At 39.1% G+C, this 19480-nt stretch overlaps 1 protein-coding gene across 6 annotated transcripts in view; it reads right to left on the bottom strand.

Annotated features, from left to right (window-relative positions):
- Window positions 1-17863, bottom strand: part of WDR35 (WD repeat domain 35) — a 69655-nt gene extending 51792 nt beyond the window's left edge. For all 6 annotated transcript variants that reach the window (XR_013403046.1, XM_015111777.3, XM_077960103.1 and 3 more), the window contains exons 1-8: window positions 17704-17863; window positions 16875-16992; window positions 9385-9456; window positions 7609-7701; window positions 5315-5443; window positions 2083-2216; window positions 1031-1196; window positions 112-257 (exon numbers count right to left, since the gene is read on the bottom strand). Coding sequence is in view for 5 of the 6 variants with exons in the window: in XM_015111777.3 (XP_014967263.1) it covers window positions 112-257; window positions 1031-1196; window positions 2083-2216; window positions 5315-5443; window positions 7609-7701; window positions 9385-9456; window positions 16875-16992; window positions 17704-17727 (882 nt within the window). In the remaining variant the exon portion in view is untranslated. The remainder of the gene's footprint in view (window positions 1-111; window positions 258-1030; window positions 1197-2082; window positions 2217-5314; window positions 5444-7608; window positions 7702-9384; window positions 9457-16874; window positions 16993-17703) is intronic.
- Window positions 17864-19480: the final 1617 nt, after the last annotated feature.

Here is a 19480-nt window from a genome sequence, read left to right as displayed (position 1 = left end):
ATGAAATGTCCCTAAAAGAAATTATACCATTTCCTTTGTTCTTTTTTCCCCTACCTTACTCACTGCACATTTAAATAGAAAGAAAGAAAGAACAAATTTGAATGCATTTACCTCACCAAACGGAGTGTAAAACTGCACAATGTTCACATCTTTGTCCTGCGCGGCCGCCTTCTGGAAGCCCGCCACAGCTAACACACTGCCCATGTGGTTCCACTGGATGCCTACTACGTACATGCCAGTGTCAATCAAAACGGGATCTAGTCAAAAAGAGAAAAATGAGGTCACTGTGGGAAAATACGTAGCCTACAGAATGTTATACTCTTAACAACAACTTTTAAATACTTTTAAAACTTTCCACGTTTTTAAAAAAACAGGGCTGGATACAATGGCTCACGCCTATAATCCCAACACTTTAGGAGGCTGAGGCGGGCGAATCACTTGAGTCCAGGAGTTCACGATCAGCCTGGGCAACATGGCGAAACTCTGTCTCTACAAAAAATATAAAAATTAGCCAGGGGTGGTGATGCACACTTGTGATCCCAGCTCCTCAGGAGGCTGAGATGGGTGGATCCCTGAAGCCCTGGAGGCCAAGGCTGCAGTGAGCCAAAAATGCACCACTGCACTCCAGCCTTGGCAACAGAGCAAGACCCTGTCGCAAAAAAAAAAAAAAAAAAAGTTAAAAATTAGAAATTGAGGCCGGGCACTGTGGCTCACGCCTGTAATCCCAGCACTTTGGGAGGCTGAGGCAGGTGGATCACGAGCTCAGGAGATCAAGACCATCCTGGCTAACATGGTGAAACCCCATCTCTACTAAAAATACAAAAAATTAGTCAGGTGTGGTGGCATGCACCTGTAGTCCCAGCTACACGGGAGGCTGAGGTAGGAAAATCGTTTGATCCCAGGAGGTAGAAGTTGCAGTGAGCCAAGATCGTGCCACTGCACTCCAGCCTGGGTGACAGAGTGAGACTCTATCTCAAAAAGAAAAAAATAAATAAATTTTAAAAAGTTTTTAAACAGAAAAATTCCTTACTTTGGTCATTCTCATGTCTCATTATTTGGCATCTTCCATTGTCGAAGCAAACAGCAAGGCAAGGGCAATCAGGCTCCACATAGCCTTCTGTGCCATGGTACCAATGAATCCCAGCAATGCTGATAGCTCCAGTGACATTCACCAAACAACTCAGCTTCATTTTCATCTAAATAAAATTGTCTAGATTTAATATTTTACGTTTTAAAACAGAACAGTATAGATACAATCTCAATAGAGTATTGTAGAAAGAATGCTGAAAATACAATCTAAAAATCAGGTGGCAAATTAAAGCTTAATCACTTTACTGGTATACAGGCCATGGACAAATCACCTAAATGTCCATTTTCCCCACATGTAAAAAATGAGGATTAAAAAACACTGAGTTTTTATGAGACTCAAATAACAAGTATATGAAAGTACTTTGAAAACAGCAAAATGTCATATAAAAGTTCATTATTTTACTTCCACCAGTGAGTGGATTTACTTAGTGTCCTAAACCTTGCTAAAAAACAAAACTGTCCCATCAGTAATCATAGATTATAGCTAAACCTTGCAAAGCCAGAATTTTTCTTCAGATTATGCTGCCTGATCCTATTCTATTTTACCTTCTTTCCAGGGATTGATTTTTCTCACTTACCAGTTAAGTCTGTCATTCTTTTTACAAACAACCATTGGTAGCTTGCTACAAAAATACCCTTTGGTATCTACATGTAAACTTTGGCTTCAGATACCAGAAGACACTTAAAAAACTTAAACTGCACATCGCCCTACTCATTATCCCTCTGCTTAAATGCACTGACATCTTGTCCTTTCTACCTACCAAAAAAAATTGGAACTAAAAGTTACACTCTAACTTGTGGCACTAATTTGCTTTGAGAAAACCAAAATTTTATTTAATTTAAAAAAAACTTAGATGATTGGGAAAAAGAAAAAAAATCTGAATTGACTTTAATTACACGAACCATCATAACAAATAAATGTATATACAAAGATGAATGATATGTACAATCATATAAAATTATATAAACAAGACTGATGATACACATACTTACTATAAAATTTCCTTGATTATCATAAATGTGTATTTCCCCATTTGCCATTCCAAAAAGTAAGACTTTACTGTCCGCAGACCATGTTACATGGGATAGCTGTATACCCTTCAGGTCTTTTCCCCAAATACGATTGCCTAAAACAAAACATTATTAAAAGTTGTTCAAGGCCATGATCCTCCAACAACTGCTTTCGAAATGTTTGTTTTCCTAAAGATCTTGCAAATTCTTCACAGCATTCATGCATTCATTCAATTTATTTGGCCAATAAATATTTACTGAGCACCTATATGTGCCAAATACCTGAAAAGACATTTGAAATAGTAGCTGTTTCAAACTTTCTCCCCTTTCTTCTAAACTCTGATGCTGGATCTCACTCCCAATTAGCAGTTGAGCCCATCTTCTACTTTGGAAAGAAAATAAAAGCACCCAAAAAACAAATTCCTCATTCCCATCTTCAACAATTCAGAACATAACTGAATCCATGCTTACACTTTCTGCTTTACCCACTAATACAAAAGAAGAGGTATTTCCCCAGTCAGTCCCCTGTCTAAGGCTAATTCCTCTATGTATTCTCTGATCTAATCCCTTCCTACCTTTGCAAAGATCTCCCTTTACTGACTCCTCTCATTTTCTCTTTCCCATTAAACTCTTCACTCCAGGGCCTTTCTTATGTGGATTTAAACACATGCAGATCTATTTCTCTTTGAAACCACCACCTTAAATAAAGTAAAATAAAATAAAATAAACACTTTTATTAACCCCAAGTTCCCCCTGTAACTACTATCTATCTCTACCATTCCTTTCCCAATCAAACTTCATGAAAGAGTTCTTCACACCTATAGTCTCCACTTCAACTCCGAGTCAACCCTTAACCCCTCCCAATCTGGCTTCTGCCCCACAACTCCATTGAAACTGCCTACAACATACACTATTTGGGTGATGGTTATATACTAATAGTCCAGACCTCACCAATATTCAATATATCCATATAACAAACCTGCACTTGTACCCCCTAAATCTATAAAAATAATAAATAAAAAAAGAAGAAACCAAACCTGTTGACACCTTGATCTTGGACTTCCAGAGTCTAGAGCTCCGAGAAAATAAATTTCTGTTGTTTAAGAAAAAGAAAGAAACTGCCTTCATGGACGTCACTGATGGCCTGTTGCTAAAGTCAATTGACACATTTTTTTTTTTACCACTCCCTCCTTCTTGAACTCTCTTTGCTGCCATTAGCCCATATACTCCTTTATCTCCAAGACTCCTACTTTTTAACATCCTTCTTCTGCCCATCCCTGAAATGTTGCTGATTTTTTTTCCCCCCACCGGGACAGGGTCTCACTCTGTTGCCCAGGCTAGAGTGTAGTGGTAAGATCATGGCTCACTGCAGCCTCAACCTCTCAGGCTCAAGCAATCCTCCTACTTTGGCCTCCCAGGTGATTGAGACTACAGGAGTGTGCCACCACACCCAGATAATTTACTTTTTTATTTTCAGCAGAGACAAGGTCTTGCTATGTTGTCCAAGCTGGTCTCAAACTCCTGAGCTCAAACAATCCTCCTGCTTTGGCCTCCCAAAGGCAGGCATAAGCCACCATCCCCAGCCTAAATGTTGCTGATTCTTAACTCTACAAATGCCCTTTAGTTTTGTTCAACTATTTCAATGGTTTAAATTACCATGCATATGCTGGTGGTTCCCAAAATTTTGTGTTCAGCACAGATATTTTTGAGCTGCAGATATGTATGTCTAACTATGGTCTGGATAGATTTACTTGAATGGCCTATGGCATGACAAAATCAACATATCCAATAGAGAAATTTTCCCTTAAAATCATTCTTTCTCCACACTATTTTAATGAAAGGCATTGCCATCCATCCAGCTGCCCAAGCTAAAACTCTGGATACTGCCCTGGGGACTTCCATCCTCTCATCCCCAATCTTAACTATTCTGCCTCCTGAGTATGTCTAAAATCTACTTACTTCCATTCCCTTGTCATTACCTGGATGGCTATTATCCACCATAATCTCTCACCTGAATTGCCAGAGTAGTTTCCTGATACAGCTGCCCATTATATTTCTTTCCTTTCTCTATTCTTCATATGTAGCACAGAGCTTTTTCTAAGGAACAAGCTTATCACATTGCTCCCATTCTTCAAACTTTTCATTGGCCTCCTAACTGCTGTTGGACTTAAGTCCAAACACCTTAATATAAATTATGATCTGCATGATCTGGCCTCTGTTTCTCTCTCTAGATTTACTGCATAATACTCTTCACCTTTAGTATCATACCCTACTGATAATCATCTTTTTTCAATGGCCCAAACATAGCTAAGTGCAACTCCTCTGGACCTCCTCAAATGCTATTTCTTAGGGCTGAGACATTCTACACACCAATCTACCTTGTGGCTAATGCCTCAGCATCAGCATCACTCCCTCCAGGAAGCCCTTCCTGATCCCTCCAAGTCTGCATTAGGTGGCCACTTCTACATGCTCCTGTATTTTCCCCATCTTAGCGCTTATCACAGGGTATTGTAATTTCTTGGTTACTTATCCATCTCTCCTAATCTAGGTCTGGTCATTGCTGTACTCTCAGTTCCTAAAATGATAGCTGTTGCTTTATAGGCTCTCAGAAACATTTGTTGAATACATGAAGTTACACATACATACACACACACACAGAGAGAGAGAGAGAGCGCGCGCACGCACGCGAGAGAGAAAATAAAAATGATTTTAAAATATATTATTTCTCTACAGAATTTCAAATTAAAACAAAGGTGCAGACTCTCAGAAGACCCAGTTTTATCTATTACTAGAATTTGAAAAATGTGGGTTTTTAAGGCTATAAACTACAACCAACAATGACATGTTCAGTTCTAATAAAAATGACCACAGACTTTTTGAAACTAAGGTCTACGTATTTGTACAGACTAACCAATATAAAGAGAAATTACATAATAAGGCAGACATGTTTAAAATAATGCTGAAAAGTTAATTCACTTTTTTCAATGCCACTGCAGAAAATAAAAAATAGACTTTTTTCCTTGAATATACATAAAAACAGATGGTTAAAACCAAAGAACAGTTCTTGAACGTCATCAAATTGTATATCAAATATTTTCTTTTTATGTCTATTTTTCAATCAGAATGCTAACATATGATAACTAACTTAAATCTCTAAAGAAGAAAACTGTCAGCCAGATATTGATCTTAGTTCTATGTCCAATCAATGCATTACCATCCACTGAACCAACTATCACAGCCCCATCTTCATATACAATGCAGATCTTCTGTCCGTCAGCATTCCAGCTCATACTGCGAACAACTGATTTATTTCGATTGTTGATCATCTCCTCAAACCAAGAGCCTGTTTTCACAAATTTAAAAAATTATAAGTCAAAACTTTCACATATATTAAATAGTACTTAAGAATTGAAAGCAATCTGTAAAGTACACCGTGGGATAAATAACTGCAAAGTTTTCTACAACCCGAGACATTAAACTATAAAACTTCCAAATCCAACAAAAACACAATGAAAAATTAACTTGGGCTTAACTGATAACTGCTTCAAAGATTATCACAGAAAACATAATAAATGCCCATCCTTTGTTTCCTCTTTCTTTTTTTTTTTTTTTTTTTTTTTTTTTTGAGACGGAGTCTTGCTCTGTCACCCAGGCTGGAGTGCAGTGGCCGGATCTCAGCTCACTGCAAGCTCCACCTCCCGGGTTCACGCCATTCTCCTGCCTCAGCCTCCCAAGTAGCTGGGACTACAGACGCCCGCCACCTCGCCCGGCTAGTTTTTTTGTATTTTTAGTAGAGACGGGGTTTCACCGTGTTAGCCAGGATGGTCTTGATCTCCTGACCTCGTGATCCGCCCGTCTCGGCCTCCCAAAGTGCTGGGATTACAGGCTTGAGCCACCGCGCCCGGCCTGTTTCCTCTTTCTTTCTTTCCCTGTCTCTTTCTTTCTGTCAATTAAAAAATAAACTTAATCTGCTTTTTCAGAACCAAAACTACTGCTTCTTCTGAAAGCCTAACTTTTCCCACTTGAACAATATGGTTCAGATCATAACCAAGAAAAAAACTCCAAGTAACAATAACTTTATATGTACACATAAACTCTCCAATGAATAATTACGAGCATATTAAATACAGCACATTAGTTACTATCACAAAGAGAATGAAGCCAAAAAACACACAGCATATTAGGTAAAACCCTAAGTAAGCCTGCTTGAAAAAATTCTAATCAGTTTATATTACATTAGTGATACCACATCTCTAATGCTGAATGACAAAAATATTCTAGTTGTATGCAGGGTAGGAATGAGATGTAACTTGTCTTTTAGCATAACCAAATTACAGGCAAAAAAAACAGGTTATTCGGTTTTTGTTTTTCTTAAAGGCTTTTTGACATACCAACATAGGAAACTCTGGCCTGCAGCCAACAAAATAATCATGTAATTTGGAATAACTGGTCAGAGCAGGGTAACAGAATCCAGACTGAGACCCAGAGAAGACCTGAAGACCTACCTTGGAAACAAAGTTTACTCCAGTCCACTGAACTTTCACATTCTATCCCCTACACACACACATACACATACTTTTTTAAAAATTAAAGTATTATAGCATATCTTTAATGAAGACTTTTTAAATGGTATGCCCTGCCATTTAAAACAGCACACATGAACTTTTCAAAACAGCACACATAAAGTTTTCAAAACAGCACACATGAACTAAGGCACCCTTCCCTTTTGAAGATGATGGCTACAGGCCTCAGGAGAACATGTATGATGAGCTGTTTTTCTCGTAAAAGTGGTATATCTAAGTTAATCCTTCTTTTACTCTCCCTTTCTGTTGTAGACAAGAGGCACAAACCGTGAACCAGTATTCAGAGTTGAGATAAAATCTGTATCCATAAAAGAAAAGGAAACTAACTGGCCCATGCAGGAAATGAATTATTCCCTTTGACTTCTTACTAAATGTGTTTTCATCTACTGAGATAACTCTAGCCACTCATTTATTCATTCATTCAACAAATATTTATTGAACGTGTACACTGTGCTATGTATTATAAAAGGTTCTACATATAAAACGATGAACAAACAGTCATTTCCCCTTTCCCCTCAGAACTTACAGTCTACTCAGGGACCAATATTAAATACACACTTACATACACATAAATGTAATTATAAACTGGAACTACCTAGGAAGTAATTCTTATTGGAAATCTGGGGGAAAAAAAAGAGCTATCTCAAGTAGAAGCTATTCTTCTGCTAAGAGTCTAACTTCATTTTGGAGATAGCTAACAATCACCTAATTCACTTTCTTAATAACAGGGTTAAAGTAAAAAAAAAAAAAAAAAAAGTGAAAAGTAGGTAGCAATAAATCCAGAAATATTACCACTGTGCAGTCAGGATGAACTCCTGTTGTTAGTAAAAGGGGTCTATTTTGGAGATGTTGTTTATCCATCCAAATACTGTAAGATAGATGCCAACATGTGAAAAATTAAATAAGCTCTCCTAGTAATATATACCTTTATATAACATCCATACAATGATAAGCCCGTTTTCATCACTGGTAGTCAACTTCTGATACTGCTCATTCCATGTTACAACTTGAACAGAACCTAGAACATTATAAAACAATTTAGAAACTTAAAGGTTACAATTGATTTCAAATTTATATTTTTATATAAACACCAAGATCACGTTAAAATCAATATGGTTCCTGCACAGATAACTAGTCTTTAATATTCCTTAAAACCTATTCATAGGATGCAGTTATTGATATCACTAATTTTCTATAACAATGCATAATACTGTTTGTCATATCTATCCCTATTTCATCCCAGTGAAGACACCTAACATGGCGAGCTGCAAGAACTACCATATACCTGATGACAGAAACAAATACAAGCATGGTTTACCCAATTGGCCTGACTCCCAAAAATAATGATGTCCAAAGGACACAATATTAGGTACTTGTTTAGGAAATTTTTATCATTTTTGGTAGATATGTCCCATAATCTCTCTTCTGCCCACCCCTCACCCCTGTTTTCCATTCTATTGATAAAACACTCTTGAGCATATCTTAAACCTCCAGGGTACGTGAATAATTGATGACTTTTAATTTTTTAATCCATAAATACTTTAGTGTACATGTCCTAAAAATAAAGACATTCTCTTCCATAACCATATTACAAATTAGGAAGTTTAACACTGATATACTATTATCTAACTCACAGTCCATATACAAATTTTATCAATTGTCTAAATAATGTCCTTTATAGACACTTGTTTTTCTCATTCCAAGATCCAATCTAGGATTATACAATGCATTTATATGTTATACGTCTCAATCTTTAGTCTTTTTTTTTTCTTGAGACAAGATCTTGCCCTGTCACCAAGGCTGGAATGCAGTGGCACAATTGTGGCTCAATGCAGCCTCAAACTCCTGACCTCAAGGGATCCTCCCACCTCAGCCTCCTGAGTACCTGGGACTACAGGTGCACAGCGCCACACCTGGTTAGTTTTTTTTTATTTTTTGTAGAAACAGGGTCTCATTATGTTGCCCAGGGTGGTTCCAAAATCCTAGCCTCATGCAATCCTCCCACTTTGGCCTCCCAAAGTGCTTGAACTATAGGTGTGAGCCACTACGCCCAGTCTCTTCAGTCTCCTTTAATCTGGAATCATAGGACAGATTCTAAAAAGGATTATATATATAACATCCATAGACAGGAGTATTTTCAATATATAAAATAACAGCTACTTTCTTCTAGATTTATTTAAGATGTTGTTTAATCATGTAAAAGTTGAATGACTCTACATTGTATTACTTATGTCTCAACAGAAATGATTACAAACAGCTCCCAACTTACAATGGTACTACTTAAATGGCTTCTCAGTGGTGGGAATGCAATGCGCATTCAGTAGAAAACGTACTTCGATTGCCCATACAACTACTCTGTTTTTCACTTTCAATACAGAAATCAATAAATTACATAAGATATTCAACATTTTATTATAAAATAGGTTTTATGTCAGATGATTGTGCCCAACTGTAGGCTAGTGTTTTCTGGGCACATTTAAGGTAAACTAGGCAGAGCTATGATGTTCAGTAGGTTAGCTGTATTAAATACATTTTCAACTTACAATGGGTTTATTGGAACATATCCCCATCATAACTCAAAGAGCATCTGTACTTTAAATATTACCATTATTTAAAATGTTGACATTTCTGCATTAAGTAGAAACTTCCTAAATGTCTAAATACCACTCAAACATGACTTAAAAGAAATTGCATGACTCACCACTATGACCTTCAAGAGTCTGATTCATAGAAAGGTTACTGGGGGCTGCAAGGCCCCTCAATTTTGCATCATCTAAAACAAAACAAAACAAACTACTATGATAAACATATAAAAGTGACATATTATAAGATTTTGACTCTTTTTGTATTCCTGGGCAGTATTAATCATTTTTCTAAGTATGCCTCATTCTGATCTATTTTTCTCATGGTATAAACATAAACAATAACACATACCCCTTGCAAAGACATTCTGGTAAAATAAAGCAAAATACATAAATGAACATTGTTTACTCATACATTACATATATTAATAATCATCACTGCTTTTTATGCCTTTCCAAAAGACCACAAATAGAAATATTTATGGCCTACAGATTGCAAACTCTACAGCTTACAAGGGATCAAAACAGCATAGACTTTGAAAATGGGTTTTTGCCAGATTACACAGAATCTTATATTCACTCATTTATTCATTCATTCAACAAATATTTATTGAATGTGTACACTGTGCTATGCATTATAAAAGGTTCTACATATAAAATGATAAACAAAACAGTCATTTCCCCTTTCTCCTCAGAGCTTACAGTGTGAGGGACCAATATTAAATACATAGTCACACACACATAAATGTAACTATAAACTGGGAATGTGAAAGCATAATAAGAAATAGTAGCAGAAGTGACTTAATTTAGATTGATGGGGAACCAGGGAAGGCTATCAGAAGAATTGGTATTTAAGCTGAGACTGAGAGGTAAACTGGAGATAGCCAGGACAGGTAGAGAAAGAAGGGGAGTATTCCAGGCTAGGACACAGCAATGTAAAGGCTCTGAGGTAGACGCCTAGAGCCCTTGACAAAATCTAAGAAGGCCTATGTGGATGAACAGGGGAGAAAATTGCATCAAACAGGGCTGGAGTGATAGGTACAAGAAAAATTATGAAGTATTTGTAGAAAATAAGAATTTAGGCCGGGCGCGGTGGCTCAAGCCTGTAATCCCAGCACTTTGGGAGGCCGAGGCGGGTGGATCACGAGGTCAGGAGATCGAGACTATCCTGGCTAACATGGTGAAACACCGTCTCTACTAAAAATACAAAAAACTAGCCGGGCGTGGTGGTGGGCGCCTGTAGTCTCAGCTACTTGGGAGGCTGAGGCGGGAGAATGGCGTGAACCCGGGAGGCGGAGCTTGCAGTGAGCCGAGATCACGCCACTGCACTCCAGCCTGGGAGACACAGCGAGACTCCGTCTCAAAAAAAAAAAAAAAAAAAAAAAAAAAGAATTTTAGACTTTATCCAAAGTGCAATGAAAACCTCTAAAAATGTCTTAAAAATGTACTAACCATACTACAGAGAATAATATTAAAATGTCATCTCAATAAATTAATCTTGGCTTAGAAATCTGTTACACATAAAACATAGCATTTAAAATTTTCATTTAAATTACAAATTTTATGAAAATCTTAAGAATTTCTGAGGATGGGAATTATACCAATGCTAAAGAAAATTCTACTTTCAGATAACGAGTATCTTAAAATATTATGAAAAATATCCTTTATTCTGAAAACACTGTCAGGAAAAAATACCTAATTTCCTCTAAAATCACTAGTTCCAATTACCCAGTTGTTTTGGTAACACAAGAGTACACATGTACAGTTTAACAATGCAATCATCTGTCAAGATAGAATAAATGTTGCTGACACACACGTTAGGTTGAACATAAATTTTTTAACATAGGGTTCTTTCACTCATTTAATCTTTTAAAAATTGTAAAACATACTTAAACATCATTATAATATTCTAAAATATTTGGTGGAAACATTTTTCTTAACTTCTAGAACTGAAAAATCCATTCTGATGCATATATATATATTATATATACACACATATTCTGATGTCACTATAACCTAACTAAGTGAAATGGGTGATATGCGATTTAGATTAACCATCCATGTTTTCCCTCTGTTAGACCATAAGGTAGCATATTCTTGGCAAAATACATGCTGACAGTTAAGAATAGGCTTTGAAATTCAGCTTGATATATTGGACAAATATCATCCACATCTGAAAAGGTCTCTTGCTGGAAGCAACTCCATAACTCGATCATGTAAAAAATATTCATAAAACCCACCCGAAAGTTCTCAGATGTCCATAAAAAGGCCAAAAGTTTTAAATGATGTAGAGTAAAGCCAGGATTAATATCCCAAGATTCCATCCAGTTACATTACTAGACTCCAGATAGCCAATAAGGTAATGAAACCAAACTGGTATGTGAACAAAAATCTGGTAATACTAACATAAATCTTCTAAAAGCACATAACAGTAATCCTTAGATTTAAAAGGCATGATCAAAGAAGTCACCAATAAAATAAAGCATTTTAAACTCATGTAAAGAAATTTCAGAATGAAATCAGTTATTCCAACAATTCAAAGTACATCAAAAAGTCCAAAGAACACTTTTAAAAAATTAAGGTATAATAACGCAACTGAAAATAAAAGGTATGATACAGAAGAACAGAAGATCATGCTAATAACACCAATAACCAAACACACTAAATCTTTGAAAGTCTTTCTCTTAGAAAAGCATGACTGACAATGCTTTTGTTTGCATTCATAAAAGTTGTCAGCAGCCCAATTTCAACAGAAATTCCTGTTATGTGCTGCAAAATAAGCTTGAAACCTATAATCAAAATATACAGAAGATTGTTTTGCAACACATAGGGATAATACAATTCTGAGAAAGAGATGGTACCACATTCGCCAGACTTTCTGGCAGGATCACCTGGTTGCCTTGCTTCTCTGTGTGAATGACTGACTACAAAGGACTCTGTATGCACCCCTGGGTCTAACTAAGGACACCTTACCTGAGATTTCTGGTAAATTTTGTTGTCCTGGGCATATTGGAAAGTTGAGGCAATGTCAATGCCTGCAGGTACTGGAGGACTGCACAGTCAGCTACAGTTGGCTTGCATGGCCCTATATACTTTCTCTGTGATGGAAATGTTGGCTTCCAGGGCTATTTCCTCTCATGAGGATGAGAGGATGAGGCCTTGGCAGTCAAAGCAGGAAAAGCAAGAAATGCCACCTCAATCCTAGTCAGGGTCATCACCCTCAAACCTTACCACAAGCAACTCCAACCCAGAGTCATCACCCTCAAACCCCACCACAAGCAGCTCCCACCCAGGACCATCACCCTCAAACCCTACCACAAGCAGCTCCCACCCAGGACCATTACCCTCAAACCCTACCACAAGCAGCTCCCACCCAGGACCATCACCCTCAAACCCTACCACAAGCACAAGCAGCTCCCATCCAGGGCCATCACCCTCAAACCCTACCACAAGCAGCTCCCACCCAGGGCCATCACCCTCAAACCCTACCACAAGCAGCTCCAACCCAGACTGTCAGCCCTTAAAATTCCTTTTGGCAAGGAAATGACATAATCTGGTCCCTTTAAAAGAAGAAAAAATAAGGACCGGGCGTGGTGGCTCACGCCTGTAATCTCAGCACTTTGGGAGGCCGAGGTGGGCTGATCACTTGAGGTCAGGAGATCAAGACCATCCTGGCTAACACGGTGAAACTCTGTCTCTACTAAAACAAAAAAAGAAAAAAAAATTAGCTGGGCGTGGTGGCACGCGCCTGTAATCCCAGCTACTCAGGAGGCTGAGACAGGAGAATCACTTGAACCCGGGAGGTGGAAGTTGCAATGAGCCGAGATCGCACCACTACACTCCAGCCTGGGCAACAGAGGGAGATCCCATCTCAAAAAACAAAACAAAAAACCAAAAAACCTGACACTGGCTAGAGTGTCAAGAACTAAGAGGAAGCCAGAGACAATGGAAGGAGGGAAACTGACTCTCACAATAGACCAGGTGAGGGATGATGGTAGCTGGAGCTATAGAGGGAGCAGGGGAGACAAAGGAAAGGATGGGTTCAAGATACACTTTGGAGACAAAAGCAACAGGATTGCTGATGCAGATGTTGTTAACGGAAGAAAAGAGAAGATTTCCAGCTTGAGCAAATGAGTGAAACTGAGACATTTGCTGAAATGGAGACAATTGAATGAGATTTGGAAGAATATCAAGAGTTCAGTTTTGAACACAGTAAGTATGAGATACCTGTGAAAAACTCCAGTGGAGACACCCACATCTGAAAAATCAGGACTGGGCTGGAGATATAAATGTGGGGCTCTTCACCTCATACCACAGATGGCATTTAAGGGCATGAGAATGAAAGAATAAATAGAGCAAGTGAATAGAGAGCCCAGAAGCAAGTTCTCAGGAATTCTAATAGAAGAGGGAAATCTAGCAAAGAGACTGAGGACTGACCAGAGAAGGAGAGAAAAGTAGTATGCCTAAATATAACAATAACTTAAACATTCTGAATTCTCTTGTCTTGAAAAATAATGTTTCAAGTCAAATCCTGATGAGTCAATAAAAGCTGTCCATTAGATTTAGAACATGAAAGTCACTGGTGAGGGAGAGAAAAGGAGAGAGGACTGATACTGAAAGGAGAGAGAGAGGATAAATTGGAAGAGAGGTACCTGAGAAGGTGAAGGGAGATGGGCTCCAGCAAAACACTGGAAGCTGGCCTGTGAGAGAAATAAACCTGATATAAAAAGATGGATTGCTGGTTCTAATTCCTTTCCTTCTAGAGCAGGGGACTGAAAACTGGAAATGCAACTTGGTGCAAACTTTCTGGAGGGTAATTTGCATACACATATTAGGAAACTGTATAAATGTACATATTAGGAACCTGTATAAATGTACACACTCTTTGATCTAGTGAATGCCATTTCTAGAGATTTATCCTAGAAAGTATTAACAATTTATGCAAAGATTTGGATACAAAGATATAGTTGCTTTAATAGTAAAAATGTGGAGACATCTAAATGTCCAATACTAGAATTGGTTAAGCAAATTATGATATATTAATACCAATATAATGAAATACTAAATAGACATTAAAAATGATGTCATACAAGATGATTTATTGATGTAGAGGATTGCTGTATTATATTGCTGTACCCAAGATACAAAACATTATACTTAAAATGTTGCATCTTTAGCACAACACAGTGCTTGATATAAAGCAGGCATGCAAGATCTATGATAGTTACTGGAGGGTTCTGCTGAATCAACATTATTTGTATTAAATACAATATACTGATCTTGTTAGAATCTCGCAGCCATATTCCTCATATTTATTTCTTTCAGCACAATTCATAATCATTAAGTTCGAAAACAAATACTTTACTCCATTTTCCAAACCTCCGAAGAATCGACTTCCCATCTTGCTCACTAATTTCAAAGAATACTCTAGCCACAGCTTATCAAAAGGTTAGAGAAGAAAAAGAAGTTTGTTTTTTAAAAAAGCCTTCAATGTTAAACAAAATGAATGCATTTCTTAATGTAAGTTAAAACTTGCAGGCCAGGCACAATGGCTCAAGCCTGTAATCCCAACACTTTGGGAAGCCGAGGCGGGCGGATCACGAGGTCAGGAGATTGAGACCATCCTGGCTAACACGGTGAAACCCCGTCTCTACTAAAAATACAAAAAATTAGCCAAGCCTTCTGGCGGACGCCTGTAGTCCCAGCTACTTGGGAGGCTGAGGCAGGAGAATGGCGTGAACCCGGGAGGCGGAGCTTGCAGTGAGCAGAGATCGCACCACTGCACTCCAGCCTGGGCGACAGAGTGAGACTCTGTCGCAAAACAAAAACAAAAACTTGCTATGTATTGTAAGCAAAAGTATGTATATATACAGACACATATATATGCACATACACATATACATATAGATACATTTAAGAAATATATATATTTTTATATATAAGAATTTATAAACTATATATTTTTAAACTTTATATATAATATATAAACTTTATATATATTTTAAACTTTATACATAAACTTTATATATATTTCAAACTTTATATATATAAAGTTTTTCAGAGAAAAACTTTCTTTTAACATAGTTTTAAAAAACTAAAGCACTGACAGATTGAACTATAAAACAGCCTAAGCCAAACTTTAATTGGTACTCTTCTTAGGCTGTCCACTAGCACTCTGTGTAGTGGTTAAAAACAAGGACTTGAATGTGAGACAAACTTAGTTTCACATCCTTGCTCTGCCACTTACTGGCTGCGTGACCTAGGGCAATTATTAACTGCTCAGAGCCTCAATTTTTTCACCTAGAATACCTACTGCCCAAGATTATTGTGAAGTCAAATAAGATTGTGAAGGTTAAACATCCGGTATATGGAAAATCGTCAATGAGTATTTAAATTATTCATACCACATTCAAAGCTGTAAGGTAATGCTATTCAAAGTGGGGTCTGAGGACGAGCAACTTAGCTTCACTAGAAATGGAAATTCTCAGGCCCCATCATGGGTCCACTGTGTGGGGGTAGAGCATGAAATCCATCTTAATAATCTCTTCCAGTGATTCTTATACCTAGTACAGTTTGAGAAGCTATGTTGTAAGGAATCCAAAAATGTAATGCAGTTTAATCCCCTACATTTTCATTTTATGGAAGAGTAAACTAAAGTAGTAAGATCCTTAGCCACTTGTTGAAAGTCATTCAGTAGTCTTGTGGCAGAGCAGAGATTTAACCCTAATTGCCTTATCTAGATCTTCAATCTAGTGCAGCACTGGGGGGCTAAAGAAGTAGGAAGCTGGCCGGGCGCGGTGGCTCAAGCCTGTAATCCCAGCACTTTGGGAGGCCGAGGCGGGTGGATCACGAGGTCAGGAGATCGAGACTATCCTGGCTAACATGGTGAAACCCCGTCTCTACTAAAAATACAAAAAACTAGCCGGGCGTGGTGGCGGGCGCCTGTAGTCTCAGCTACTTGGGAGGCTGAGGCGGGAGAATGGCGTGAACCCGGGAGGCGGAGCTTGCAGTGAGCCGAGATCACGCCACTGCACTCCAGCCTGGGAGACACAGCGAGACTCCGTCTCAAAAAAAAAAAAAAAAAAAAAAAAAAAAAGAAGTAGGAAGCTGTTTGCTGTGATTCCAGACAACTAGATAAAGAAAGAAATCAAACTGCAAAAACAAGGGATCCACTAATAGAAATGTAAAACATATCCCATTTTCTGTTCTTGGACACTAGGTCAATAATTATTAATGTATCTAATAAGCAGAAAGGATAGGCCTGTAAATAATCCGCCAGATTTTCTTACTGAAATGTTGACTCACAGGATTTGTATTAGACTCCTAATAATATAGTACAATAATTAGACATAGCATAACACAGTGACTTATTTTCATTCGTCCTTATTTTTCATTCTCCATTAATAACTCAGCAAAAACCATCTGATGTTTACATTCAACATTCTCTGAACTTTATTGCAAACATACTCCAGAAAAAACACCATAAAATGTTGGTTTTCCCTTTAAAATAATCAGAATTGCATACTGACAGATACCATGAGTAAATCGCATGAACAAATAACAGCCAATTTTCTACCAATTTCAAACATGTGGGCTTGCATTCATTTACCTGTCTGCGTCTCTAATTTCAAAACTTTCAGTAATCCATCTTCACCACCGCATGCTATGAACCCTTGTTCCTTGTTCCAGGATACACACTTCAGCTTCACGTTATTGGGAATGGAAATCTGTAAAAGCAACCATAGCCGCACTAGCAACTTTTCACGAAGGAGGTGGGAAATAAGTCTGCAGGAGATGACGGCTGAAGAAAATCTTCCAAGAAGAAAAACGGACGGTCTTGCAGAAAAAAACGAGCTGTTGTGAAATGGGCATGGTCCCTTGAACTGACTCGGGCTCTAGCATTTGGGAAAGACGGAAAGAAGTGCACAAAAGAGAAGGATAGTGACTGCGGAGGAAGCCAACGCCAGAGTCACCGGATGGATTTTTTAAAGGGAGGGCGGGGAGCGGGTATAAATCCATACCACCAGTCCCTCTTTCTTTTCACCCACAACACTTAGGCTATCCTATTGTTATTTCTTTTCTCTTGCCCAATGTTTCGTGGTGATCCAAAGGGTTTAAATCACGTGGATCAGCAAGAAGTGGAGGAAGAAAGATAGAGTAGCACAGGGCGACTTATCCTCCAGCCACCCAAAAGGACCTAGCCAGGGGCAGGAATGGGAGAGAGCTACGAGAGGGCAGCGGGCTCGGCCAAGGTCTGTCTGGGGCTCTGTGAACCGCAGGAGGAGGTCGGAGGCTGGACCCGGCGGGAAGGATGGCCGCGGAATGCCGAAGCCACGATCAGGACCGGGTGAAGCAGCCTGGCTCCTCTGGAAGGCAGCGGGAATCGCCGCAGGCTGCGGGAATGGCGGGGAAACGAGGACGCCCCGCAGGAAACTCACTTTCTTGGTCAGGTAGAAGAACATCGTGGGATTCCCTAGAGGGTCACGACGGCTGCTAAGGCCCTCGACAGGTAACGGTTCTACGTTTCCAATCCGGAGTACCACCAGCTGCGAGAAGCTCCCGTCGCCCTGGCAACCGCGATGTTGCCCGGTCGCATCCGGGGCTCCGCGGGGCACTTCCGGTGACGCCCTCGCACCGGGTACCGGCGTAGTGCGCCTGCGCGGACGTCGGAGGGTTGGGGGCGCCGGGTGCGAGGCGGTAGCTGGGTAGTCCTGTTTCCTGGCGTCTCGGCCTTTCTGCTCTCCGCAAGGAGCTGGGTCGCCACCTGTCCCTGCCAGCCGTGCACTCGCTCTCTGCGCCCTGTCTCGTGGTCACTGCCGCCCTCCCTCCCGCCACACCTCTGTTGATCGCGATGGAGCCGCTCCTCAGATGGCAGTACTATAAACCTAGGAGGAAAGGCGCCCGTTCGAATGAGGGCAAATTATTTAGTATTTTGTAAGTTCCAAAGTTCCAACATTCTTGAAAGGGAAAAACCTTTTACTGTATTTGATAGGCTGGCGCCCCGGGCCAGATGAAAGTGCAAATGTGCGTAACCCTTCTCTGTGTCTTTGGGGATTGGACAACCTTTAGAGCAATTTAGGAATAGAAGATTTTGTTTATTCCGCTTGTTTTGACATTTTTTAACAGTTTAATTAAGTTAATACCGCAACCCCGAGGGTCCTTTTCAAGGAATTTGTATAAACGTTGGGTAATTAATAGCATACAATTGCTACTGGGGCATAGCCTCCCGTTTTACAATATTTGAGCGTTTGATGCTTTCTCGTCTAGAGTCGACTGTTACATATTCTCTTCTTTTTCTTACCTTATTTCTTTCTTCATTGTCCTTTGTCCTTTTTGAATGCCTGAGAGTTACAAAGCCTCAAAATATAAGGCATAGGGCAGAAATCCAAGTAGAACCAATCTCATGAAATTATTTGGTCTCACCCATGTTTTTATTTCTGGCTTTCCCCTTTACCCTACTCTAGCATGTAATTTATGCATCAGTAGTTAATTTCTCCACTTGGAGTCTTTTACCATCTCAGACAAAAATAAAACATAAAAATCCTCCAATCCTTTGACCTCGGTGATTTGTCTCACCCAGCACAATCTATTACAGAATTGACAATAGTCTCTAGTGCCTTTCCTAACAAATCTAAACTCCATCCAAAATCAGATCTTCCCTCAATCCTAAATGTTTTCACTAGGGAGCCCCCACCTTAAGTAAGGCAGTATGCTTTCTGCGGGGCAACCTTCCATCCGGCTCTGCTTCCCAAGCCACTTTATGTATTCCGTGATGGTCCCACCCTCTTAACAGGCCAGTTGTGCCTAGCCAAACCAACACAAATCAGTCTCCCTGAGGAATTATTTCCAAACTTAACCCAATCCCATTCAGATAATACGTTTGTTTTCTATTGTTTGTGTGTCTGTTGAAGATACGTTGGCCCCTGCCCATAGGCTCCCTATACTGGACGCATGAGACAAATAAGTATTATCTAACCCAGGAGTTTCCAATAAACTGGCCAAGACATGATTAGTTGAAGCTAGTTACTAATGGTGACACTTGAAACTCACCTCTCTTTAAATATTTTTCCCTTCTTGCACATGAACTCTCATTTATTCCTTCTATACCACCATTCCTCTGTGGTATATTAATACGTATTACTGATGTGGGGCTCAAACAAGTCTGGAAAATACTACTGTAGCTCTGTGTCATACCTTTTCAAATTTTTTGAAAAG

The sequence above is a fragment of the Macaca mulatta genome, chromosome 13 (assembly GCF_049350105.2).
Source record: "Macaca mulatta isolate MMU2019108-1 chromosome 13, T2T-MMU8v2.0, whole genome shotgun sequence".
Classification (NCBI taxonomy): Eukaryota; Metazoa; Chordata; class Mammalia; order Primates; family Cercopithecidae; genus Macaca; species Macaca mulatta.
Note: the sequence above shows the minus strand (reverse complement) of the source record. Positions and strands in the feature narration are given on the sequence as shown.